This window comes from Notothenia rossii, assembly GCF_949606895.1.
Source record: "Notothenia rossii genome assembly, chromosome: 1".
In the NCBI taxonomy this organism is placed as follows: Eukaryota; Metazoa; Chordata; class Actinopteri; order Perciformes; family Nototheniidae; genus Notothenia; species Notothenia rossii.
Window position 1 is genome coordinate 4,065,268 of NC_136912.1, and position 12,478 is coordinate 4,077,745.

The 12,478-nt window shown below is 44.6% G+C and overlaps 1 protein-coding gene across 1 annotated transcript; it reads left to right on the forward strand.

Annotated features, from left to right (window-relative positions):
* Window positions 1–1,190: 1,190 nt before the first annotated feature.
* Window positions 1,191–12,478, forward strand: LOC307045194 (E3 ubiquitin-protein ligase TRIM47-like; the record flags this gene model as incomplete). The annotated part of the gene is made up of 6 exons (XM_079690730.1): window positions 1,191–1,759; window positions 4,190–4,561; window positions 4,911–5,000; window positions 6,979–7,059; window positions 8,723–8,875; window positions 12,365–12,478. Coding segments are annotated over exons 1-6 (1,029 nt in total), but the record flags the coding sequence as incomplete, so codon positions are not given.

Below are 12,478 nucleotides of genomic sequence, written 5' to 3' on the forward strand. Positions count from 1 at the left end.
AGAGGGCGGTGTAGACTCTTGGATTTAATCAGACTGCATTCAACTTGTGACATATCACACCGAGGCTCTCCACTTTCTATAAACAGCTTTCTTAAACATGTTTTCTTTATATAACATAATACAGCTTGTGTTTAAATTGTTGAAGACATGCATCTTAGAATGTGTACAGTGTAGTGCCGAGGACATGGAGTCGGAGGCGGTGCAACGGAGATGTGAAAGGATACTTTAATAGAGAGCAGAATAGGACATGTTGTCGGGTCGCAGCCCGGGTCGACAAGAGAAAGAGCCAAGAGAGCACACACCATATATAGGTAACACATAACATGTCCGTGAGGGAACAATAGCCGCAACTGTAGTTCCCAGTTTGAATTATGAACCCAGTGTATAAAATAGGTGGTCACCACAACAGTCCCTTATTCCTGTTGCTGAAACTGTACGTCTTCATTAAGGGTTACAACAAATTAGTAACTTTAGGCTAATTAAATCTGATTACATGTTAAAAAATATGTAATTAGATCATATGTACGTTGGTTTAATATATGGTTTCAAGGATTACTCTTAAAATATATCACATTTTTTAAATCACAGCACATTTTTTTATGATATCCAAGGCTATAAACTTGAGAAAAACGTATATGAATTTCTTAAAGGTCCCATGACATGGCCATTTACTGATCATAATTCCATTGTTGAGGTCTAATAAAATAGATTTACATTGTTCAATGTTCCAAACTCACATTGGCCCCATGCATAGCGCGCCTTGAAATGCTGCTTCTTTTCTTAAGTTTCTTTGTCTTGCTCCGCTCGGCTCTGGGGGGGGGGGGGGGGGTTGATGAAAAGCTGGTTCGAGGGGGTTTGTGACTCTGCAGACCATTTACATGCAGAAAAAGCTACATAACACACAAGGGGACGGTTAATAACCGGAAAAGCATGTCATGGGACCTTTAAGATGATTTTGCATTGATAATGTTGTTCCCTTTTTACTTACATTTCAAAACACTGACTCAGATCTAAAAAGAAATGTACATATGGCCCTGATCCTCTTCCGTAGGTTTTAGTATAAGCAGCAATATTCTCAATATCTGATTTTAAAGTAATTCAAAAGTGATTTTCAAACATACACTTCCACTGCGAGTAATGAGTGTTTCTTTTCACTTGTGGGCATGCTTATCCTCCACTTGTCTGGCCATAATCCAGTCTTCCGTAGGTTTTAGTATACGAAGCAATATTATCCGTATTTGATTTTAAAGTAGGCTTAATGCAAAAGTGATTTTCAAACCTACAATTCCCCTCACTTCCCATGTAAAACAGTAGGAGTGTTTATTTCCAAATCTGGGTTGACCTGTTCCTCCACTTGCCTGTCAGACGGAATGCAGGGCAGATCTCCCACACTCTCATTGCGGATGCATTACTTCCTACTCCGTGACCCCGCCCCTTCACAAAAACAAGGAACAGCTGCTCCAGGAACAACACCGATTCAACAGGCGGAGGTTCAGCACTCTTTTCCCGGGTCCACGGAGCTCCCTCCCCCCCGGTAATCATGGCCCAGGCGAACATATCGGTAACGGAGAGCCAGTTCCGGTGCCCGGTGTGTCTGGACACCCTGAAGGAGCCGGTTTCCACGCCCTGCGGACACACCTACTGCAAGACCTGCATCAACAACTACTGGGACCAGGCGGAGGGACACTTCAGCTGCCCACAGTGCCGCGAGACCTTCAGCCCGCGCCCCGTGCTTCGCAGGAACACCGTGCTCGCGGAGGTAATTTCTCCCATTTATTGAGACGATATCTTTCATTAGATTGAGAGTCGTCCTTCTGAAACTTTTAGCTGTCAAAACCAACTATATGTGCATTATGTGCAATATATGCCTGGCTGCTAAATCCTCAGAACTGTTACAGGATGTGTATTTTGTAAATTTTTATTATAATTTTTGTATCTTTCATACTTTTTTATGCATGCTTCTTAGGTAACATTAAGCTGTCTTTGGCTCTTTTCTGCTGTAACAAATGTAAATGTCCCCTCTGTGGGACTAATAAAGGTTTTCTGATTCTGAATCAAAGACAACATGTCAGTTTCTTCAATGCACCTTTATAATGCCTTTAATCAGGGCCGGATTGGGACAATAACTCAGGCCGGGAATTATACACCCAGCCAGGCCACTACCAGTTTGTCTTTGTGCCATTTTGCTGGATTTATTTGTCAATATTTACAATGTTGCTGCCCATAGTGATAGCCCTATACATTACATCTACTACCCAATAACATATGGAGATGGGTTACTATTTAAAAAAAAATGAAAATCTATTTAGGAACCTATCCATGTGAACATATTTTAAGTGGGGGCGGACCTCAAATCCTCTAGTGGGGTCCGGGGGCATGTCGGTAAGATATTTTTTTGGAGTCGAATGCATCAATCTGGTGCATTTTGAGGGGGAAATAAAGAGACTAGATCCATGGAAACACCCATAGGAAACATAACTGTATGTATTTAAATAATCATACATCACAAGAACATGGCCATAACCAATAACATCCCATTTCCAATATAAAAAAAACACTGAAACTTGTTTATTTATTGGTTTTTGGTTCATTTATAGTAGTGAGTGTGTCTGTGCTCCTGAATCAGCCTCTCCTGTCTCCCCCCTCTCCCTCCTCTCCTGTCTCCCTCCTTCTCCTCTTTGAGGCAGAAGCAAAGACTAGTATTAGCTCTCAACAAGTTTTAAAAGTGTATCTTACCTTTTTTCACCTAGTTTAAAAAAAACAATTATTCATGCATATTTCACTAATCACTCCCCCTTCAAATGGAAATATGTGTTTACATAAATGGTGACCAAACCGTTTGAGACCCACAGAGAACTTAGACTAAGTTAACTATCCAAACACTCAGAGTCCTTTACCTCACCTGAGCTGTAGTTATCAGTCTCTCAGTCTGACAGCAGAGGACTGTCCTCCACCCACACATGTTGATGTAGAAGAGACATGGAGAAGAGGGGACACATGTTGATGTAGAGGAGACATGAAGAAGAGGGGACACATGTTGATGTAGAAGAGACATGGAGAAGAGGGGACACGTGTTGATGTAGAAGAGACATGAAGAAGAAGGGACACATGTTGATGTAGAAGAGACATGAAGAAGAGGGGACACATGTTGATGTAGAAGAGACATGAAGAAGAGGGGACACATGTTGATGTAGAAGAGACATGGAAAAGAGGGGACACATGTTGATGTAGAAGAGACATGAAGAAGAGGGGACACATGTTGATGTAGAAGAGACATGAAGAAGAGGGGACACATGGTGATGTAGAAGAGACATGAAGAAGAGGGGACACATGGTGATGTAGAAGAGACATGAAGAAGAGGGGACACATGTTGATGTAGAAGAGGGGACACATGTTGATGTAGAAGAGACATGAAGAAGAAGGGACACATGTTGATGTAGAAGAGACATGAAGAAGAGGGGACACATGTTGATGTAGAAGAGACATGAAGAAGAGGGGACACATGTTGATGTAGAAGAGACATGGAAAAGAGGGGACACATGTTGATGTAGAAGAGACATGGAGAAGAGGGGACACATGTTGATGTAGAAGAGACATGGAGAAGAGGGGACACGTGTTGATGTAGAAGAGACATGAAGAAGAAGGGACACATGTTGATGTAGAAGAGACATGAAGAAGAGGGGACACATGTTGATGTAGAAGAGACATGAAGAAGAGGGGACACATGTTGATGTAGAAGAGACATGGAAAAGAGGGGACACATGTTGATGTAGAAGAGACATGAAGAAGAGGGGACACATGTTGATGTAGAAGAGACATGAAGAAGAGGGGACACATGGTGATGTAGAAGAGACATGAAGAAGAGGGGACACATGGTGATGTAGAAGAGACATGAAGAAGAGGGGACACATGTTGATGTAGAAGAGGGCACACATGTTGATGTAGAAGAGACATGAAGAAGAAGGGACACATGTTGATGTAGAAGAGACATGAAGAAGAGGGGACACATGTTGATGTAGAAGAGACATGAAGAAGAGGGGACACATGTTGATGTAGAAGAGACATGGAAAAGAGGGGACACATGTTGATGTAGAAGAGACATGGAGAAGAGGGGACACATGTTGATGTAGAAGAGACATGGAGAAGAGGGGACACATGTTGATGTACCTTGTCTCTCTTCTACCCGCAGATGGTGGACAAACTGAAGCTGAGTGAGATGCTCTCGTCTCCGGAGCTCTTCATGGGGGGCTTCGGGGACGTGCCGTGTGACTTCTGTCCTTCGGAGAGCCGTCTGCGGGCGGAGAAGTCGTGCCTCGTGTGCCTGGCCTCGTTCTGCGAGCTGCACGGCCTCCCGCACCGCGACGTGGTGACGCTGCGCCGCCACAAACTGGTGTCCGCCGTGGAGAGTCTGTCCGAGAGGCTCTGTGCTCAACACCGCCTCGGACTGAGGGCTGTAGGGGGGGAGGAGGGGGAGGACGAGGGGGGGTGGAGAGGAGACTGCCTGCTGTGTGAGGACCAGGAGGAGGTGCATAACGTGGAGGCGCAGAGACACAGGAGACAGGTACAGTAACTAATGAGATATACTCTAGTACTGTAACTAAGTACATTTACTCGAGTACAGTACTTAGGAACAATTTGGAGGTACTTGTACTTTACTTGAGTATTTGAATTTGAGCTACTTTGTACTTATAATTATAATAATTATTGTGTGTGTGTGTGTGTGTGTGTGTGTGTGTGTGTGTGTGTGTGTGTGTGTGTGTGTGTGTGTGTGTGTGTGTGTGTGTGTGTGTGTGTGTGTGTGTGTGTGTGTGTGTGTGTGTGTGTGTGTGTGTGTGTGTGTGTGTGTGTGTGTGTGTGTGTGTGTGTGTGTGTGTGTGTGTGTGTGTGTGTGTGTGTGTGTGTGTCTTCAGCTGCAAGAGGCTCAGAGGACGGTTCAGGTGAGGACACGAACCGGAGAGAGGGAGTTGGAGGAGTTTCAACAAAGCCTGGATTCCCTCAAGGTGAGACACACACACACACACACACACACACACACACACACACACACACACACACACACACACACCATGTTACAAGCCTTGGGGAGAGCAACAGAGGAGGATCACTCTCCCTGGTGCAGTGCACTTTCTTAATTTAACTTTAATTAGACAATTTCTTTGACTTCCTATATTTGTGAACTTCATATGTTTATAAGAATATTCTATCCAATTTCTTTTGTTTTTTTATGTATATTCTACGGTTTTACTACTTCTCTTAACTTCATAGCATACTTATATGAATATGTCCGTGACGTCAGTGCAATCACTCAGCCTAGTTTGAACTGAGAGGCAGTTTATAAGAATGTTAAAAGCCCTCTCTCTCACTTCAACATGTATGCTACACCTACAGTCGTGTAGTATCTGTGCTCTGTGGAGCACGTGAGATACGGGGCTGTATAAATAGACTTGTTATTTACATTGCACACACACACACACACACACACACACACACACACACACACACACACACACACACACACACACACACACACACTCCCCGAGCATCCAGCTCACACACTCTCTATCTCTCCAGTTTCCATTAGCTAAATTACGTAGCAGCCGCTCCTTCAGTCTTCCAGGAAACCGTCTCCTCCTCCTCCTCCTCCTCTTCCTCCTCCTCCTCCTCCTCTTCCTCCCCTGAGCTTTTCATACTGCATTAGCTCTCAAACAGGCTGATATCTTCTTTCTACTGCATGTTAGTTATATTTCATATCACTTAAAGGGCAGAGGTTCATTCCTGATCACAGCTCCATGAAATGTGCACCATTTGATGCTTTATATGTTTATTTGTCTGCATTCACATTGTCCTAGTAAGGGCTTAACCCTCCTATTGTCTTCGTTTCCCCCCCCTTACTTTGGTGTTCGCGGCCAAATTTGACCGGTCCTGTTTTAACTGCTTTTACATGAACACAAAAAAACATTAATCGTCACCAAATTTAATTTAACACCCTTTCAAACTGTACATATTGTATCAGACTACTGGTACACATGAACAACTGCAGTACATATACAAAGAACAGAGTGTGTGTGTGTGTGTGTGTGTGTGTGTGTGTGTGTGTGTGTGTGTGTGTGTGTGTGTGTGTGTGTGTGTGTGTGTGTGTGTGTGTGTGTGTGTGTGTGTGTGTGTGTGTGTGTGTGTGTGTGTGTGTGTGTGTGTGTGTGTGTGTGTGTGTGTGTGTGTGTGTGTGTGTGTGTGTGTGTGTGTGTGTGGCCTAGCTATACTATACTTGTGGGGACCTAAATATGTTTACACAGTCACGTGTGGGGACTGGCTTCTCTTATGGGGACAAATTGGAGGTCCCCATAAGGGAATCATTAATTTCAGGGTGAAGACTTGGTTAAGGTTAGTGTGTGTGTGTGTGTGTGTGTGTGTGTGTGTGTGTGTGTGTGTGTGTGTGTGTGTGTGTGTGTGTGTGTGTGTGTGTGTGTGTGTGTGTGTGTGTGTGTGTGTGTGTGTGTGTGTGTGTGTGTGTGTGTGTGTGTGTGTGTGTGTGTGTGTGTGTGTGTGTGTGTGTGTGTGTGAGTCGGATGGTTACTAGTTCCTTTTCTTTATGGCGGTCATGTTTGAACTGGAACAAAGTTGACTAAATCATCCAAAATGCAATGAAAGTGGTGATCAGCAATTGTAAATGTTCAAATATCTACTGTGAAGGATAACATGAAGCCTTAAGCCAATCGAATGTAAAACAAAAACGTTATGATTGATGAAAGTAGTAACTCGGTCAGATTTGACCCGAAGTCAACAGGAGGGTTAAGGGACATGGCCAATCAGTTCATTTGATCCGTTCACACATTGTTTTTATTTAACACATCAAGACATATAGAAAACGATTCTGTTATAATGTAAGAGTGGAGCATTACTTTTGACAGTATCAAGCATCATGTGAAATCCCATCTGTGTGATCTTAACTCCTTCAGTGTTACTCTCTGTGTGTCTCAGGTGTCAGCGTCGGCTGTTCTGGAGGACAGTGAATCCGTGTTTGCAGACATGGCCCTCCGTCTGGAGAAAACCAAAGCAGAGGTCAGGAGCGCGTCATCCCCTAAAGCTTAAAGTACTTTAATAAATATGTCTGCAAGTCTTACAAAGGAGACACATGGAGAAGAGGGGACACGTGTTGATGTAGAAGAGACATGGAGAAGAAGGGACACATGTTGATGTAGAAGAGACATGGAGAAGAGGGGACACATGTTGATGTAGAAGAGACATGAAGAAGAGGCGACAATGTTGATGTAAAAGAGACATGAAGAAGAGGGGACACGTGTTGATGTAGAAGAGACATGGAGAAGAGGGGACACGTGTTGATGTAGAAGAGACATGAAGAAGAGGGGACACATGTTGATGTAGAAGAGACATGAAGAAGAGGGGACACATGTTGATGTAGAAGAGAGATGAAGAAGAGGGGACACATGTTGATGTAGAAGAGACATGAAGAAGAGGGGACACATCTTGATGTAGAAGAGACATGAAGAAGAGGGGACACATGTTGATGTAGAAGAGACAGGAGGAAGAGGGGACACATGTTGATGTAGGAGAGACATGAAGGAGAGGGGACACATCTTGATGTAGAAGAGACATGAAGAAGAGGGGAAACATGTTGATGTAGAAGAGACATGAAGAAGAGGGGACACATGTTGATGTAGAAGAGACATGAAGAAGAGGGGACACATGTTGATGTAGAAGAGACAGGAGGAAGAGGGGACACATGTTGATGTAGAAGAGACATGAAGAAGAGGGGACACATCTTGATGTAGAAGAGACATGAAGAAGAGGGGACACATGTTGATGTAGAAGAGACAGGAGGAAGAGGGGACACATGTTGATGTAGGAGAGACATGAAGGAGAGGGGACACATGTTGATGTAGGAGAGACATGGAGAAGAGGGGACACATGTTGATGTAGGAGAGACATGGAGAAGAGGGGACACATGTTGATGTAGAAGAGACAGGAGGAAGAGGGGACACATGTTGATGTAGAAGAGACATGAAGAAGAGGGGACACATGTTGATGTAGAAGAGACAGGAGGAAGAGGGGACACATGTTGATGTAGGAGAGACATGGAGAAGAGGGGACACATGTTGATGTAGAAGAGACATGGAGAAGAGGGGACACATGTTGATGTAGGAGAGACATGGAGAAGAGGGGACACATGTTGATGTAGAAGAGACAGGAGGAAGAGGGGACACATGTTGATGTAGGAGAGACATGGAGAAGAGGGGACACATGTTGATGTAGAAGAGACATGAAGGAGAGGGGACACATGTTGATGTAGGAGAGACATGGAGAAGAGGGGACACATGTTGATGTAGAAGAGACAGGAGGAAGAGGGGACACATGTTGATGTAGGAGAGACATGGAGAAGAGGGGACACATGTTGATGTAGAAGAGACATGGAGAAGAGGGGACACATGTTGATGTAGGAGAGACATGGAGAAGAGGGGACACATGTTGATGTAGAAGAGACATGAAGAAGAGGGGACACATGTTGATGTAGAAGAGACAGGAGGAAGAGGGGACACATGTTGATGTAGGAGAGACATGGAGAAGAGGGGACACATGTTGATGTAGAAGAGACATGAAGGAGAGGGGACACATGTTGATGTAGAAGAGACATGAAGGAGAGGGGACACATGTTGATGTAGAAGAGACATGAAGAAGAATCTGCTCGTGTCCTCGTGTGCCGCAGGTCAGAGCGCGGCTGGAGACGAAGGAGCGGGCGGTGGTGGGGCGGGCGGAGCGAGACGTGGAGCAGCTGGAGAAAGATCTGGAGGATCTGAGGAGGAGAGAGAAGGAGATCTGTGAGCTGCTGCAGAGCGACGACAACACACACTTCCTGCAGGTGAGAGGAGACAGATTATAAATACGGGACGACACGATTACACTTTAATGCTCAGATCAATTCTGAAAGGCTCCTTGCATCACAGCAGCTCCATGTGTCACACCAACACACACATATCAACACATAAACAACAAACAACAAACATTAACATAACAGCACAATCAGTGAGAGAAAACATGCTCAAAGACCCTTTCAAAATAATTGGAAATCACGTTGTTGTTGTTGTTGTTGTTGTTGTTGTTGTTGTTGTTGTTGTTGTCCCGAGTGGGGGTAGCGAGATGATTACAAAATAAAAATGGAAAAAAAAAAAAAAAATTGATTTTTTTTTTTTTAATAATTTTTCTTTTTTAATTATTATTAATAATAACGTTTGCATAGACATTTTCAGGGGCGGACTAGCCATCTTTATAATTTCCCCGCAACGAGGCTCTGTTTCTCAAAATTTACAAATAAATTAATTCACTAGCACCCCGCCCCCCCCTCGCCAGTCTCTGGCACTGTTATTTTGGGGGTCGCGGGCTGAAAAGTTTGGGAACCCCTGCTTTAGTTTACAGAATCACGAGAGGTGGTCGTACAGTAAGTGCTAATTTAGAGATAAAGAAACTAACATATTGTGTCAGTGTTAGCTTTAAAGTTCAAACTAATCTTTTATCAATGAGATCAACTAAAGGTTTAAGGTCCTTGTTTTGTGAGGTTAGTGGCATCTGATGTCTCTAAGCATGCTGGTGTCAAAATAAGTGTGTTTGTGTCACATCAAGTCTTTGAGGCCACGAAGGAAACTTTCCACAGACGTCAGAGACTCTGGTCTGAAGGAAAGAGCTGAGTAAGGAGAGGAAAGGGATAAATGAGATTACAGGCAGCTTGTGTAAATGGATTTATCGATCCTGTACAGACGTTATCACACTGAAGCTCTCAGAAACACAAGCAGCACTTTAGAGGGGGGGTGGGGGGAGACATTACTCGGCTCTCTAACATAAGAATTTGAACATTACTGATGCTTGCATTATATGCCTGTCCTTCCAATTGAAAATAAAAGCTACATTTGAACAGGGTTAAAGTATACTTCCAACGAAACCTAAAGCAACGACCAGACTTAAAACACATGTTTTGAAGTTGGTCTGAATAAAGAAATGTCAACAGACTTCCGCATGGATCTTCAGGCAGGCTGTTCTAAGATCAGAGGCTAAACGTGGGCTCTCCATGCACTTTGTGTTAAGTCATCGTGGAGAAGGAGTCCAGCTGCAGAACATCTGAAGGGTCTGCTAGGTACAAACCTAAAAGGGATCTCTTAGACTGTTTTTAAATTAAATAATTGATCCAATTGTCCGATACTTCACGGAAAGTTATGGATGTTTTGCATCCCTGTTATGGCGCATTTCCACTGCAGGGCCTCGCTCGGCTTAGTACGGTATAGTTAGGCCTTGGTAAGCCAGGCTCACTTTATGCTGCGTTTTCATTACAGTTTAGTAGCTGGGGCAGTAACTATAGTAACGCAGTGTAGGCGGAGCCGTGACGTCATCTTCAATGAGAACCCCAGAAAAACAAAACAGCCGTTAGCTGTTAGCCCTCAGAGCTCACAGCTCCTCATATCTGTTCAGAAACTAGACAAAAGTTAAACAAGTACAAACCACAGACTGTCTGTGTCATGGAGAATACAGTCACTGGTTTATTTATGTCTGTAGGCCCTTTTTGTGAGTGTGGACGGAGCATATACTGCGTTAGCTTAGCCAATCTCCATTTAGACAACACGCATTTTATACTGTGGTCAAGCCAGCCTCCACTCGGAAAAACCTAATCAAGCCAGCCCTCACGTGATATTGCGGTGCGCGAATATCCTATGCATTACGGTAGAGTAAAAAAAAAATCATCCCTCTGTGTTTAGATGAGAATAAAACAAAAACTGTCCAGTATCAAAGACTCATTTCACTTCAGGGTGATAGCAGGACATCCCATCTAGTCACTCATTATCGCGCACCGCAATATCACGTGAGGGCTGGCTTGACTAGGTTTTCCCGAGTGGAGGCTGGCTTGACCGCATTCATTTAAAAAGGTTTTTCGCCTGCCGTCTGTCTGCAGACTTGTCAAAGCATTAATTCATGGTTTTTACTAACCGGTATCAGTATGTTGTTTCTTCGGCATCATTTTGAAACGTGTCTTACAATTAAATCACGGTCAAATATGTTCATCTTGTTGTAGTTGTAGCCCCCTTGCCAGCGATTCTCTCTCTAGTTTAGAATACTCAGCCCGACTCAGCCTGGTTGTTGGCCCGGAAAGAACCTTGATTTTATGGGGCCAGAAAAACTGTAAAATAGTACCAGCGAGCCGGAACTACGCCAAGTGGGAACGCAACCAAAAAACGGGCCGTGCACGGCGCTGTTTAAACCGCGCTCCGCGCTGTAGTGGAGATGCGCCATTAGTGGAGATTTTTGTGTCAGATCTGAATCATAAATGGTTGTTATCGTCCCACAGCAGGAACATTTGAACTGGTACAGCAATGGGACATAAGAAGAGTAAGATAACAGAAAGCATATATATATATCTCTTTAGCATATAGCCATGGTCAAACAAGAAGAAGCAGCATTTAGTGTTCAGTCTGACGAAGGTAAGAAGCAGCTAGTAATAACACATTGTAACATCTCACTGGGGGTCTTACTGTGATACTTCCCCCACCTCTGCACATTAGCCCATTACCTCTAATGCATCCTGGAGGCATTAAGAAACAGCCTGGGTGGAGCAGGAAGTGATGGATGAGTCAGTGGTGGAAAAAGACTGTTTGCAAATTGAATAACATGCGGACTAAAAGAGGATTTTCCACTCTGTCTCTCTCTCTGTCTCTCTCTCCCACTCTCTGACTGTCTGTCTGTCTCTCTCTCCCACTCTCTGTCTGTCTGTCTGTCTCTCTCTCCCACTCTCTGTCTGTCTGTCTGTCTGTCTCTCTCTCTGTGTCTCTCTCTCTGTCTCTCTCTCCCACTGTCTGACTGTCTGTCTGTCTGTCTGTCTCTCTCTCTCTATGTCTGTCTGTCTCTCACTCTGTCTCTCTCTCTCCCACTCTCTGTCTGTCTGTCTGTCTGTCTGTCTGTCTGTCTGTCTGTCTGTCTGTCTGTCTGTCTGTCTGTCTGTCTGTCTGTCTGTCTCTCTCTCCCACTCTCTGTCTGTCTGTCTGTCTGTCTCTCTCTCTGTGTCTCTCTCTCCCACTGTCTGACTGTCTGTCTGTCTGTCTGTCTCTCTCTCTCTATGTCTGTCTGTCTCTCACTCTGTCTCTCTCTCTCCCACTCTCTGTCTGTCTGTCTGTCTGTCTGTCTGTCTGTCTGTCTGTCTGTCTGTCTCTCTCACTCTCTGTCTGTCTGTTTCTCTCTCTCTCTCCCACTCTCTGTCTGTCTGTCTCTCTCCCACTCTCTCTCTCTCTCTCTCTGTCTGTCTCTCTCTCCCCTCCCTCTCTCTCTCTCTCTTTCTGTCTCTCTCTCTCTCTCTGTGTCTGTTTAACCCCAGGCGGCCCCCCTGCTGTGCGTCCCTCTCTCCTCTCTCTCCCTCTCTCTCCCCCCCGAGGGGTTCAGTGGCGCCCGCAGAGCGCTGAGTCGTCTGCGCAGCCGCATGGAGGAGCTC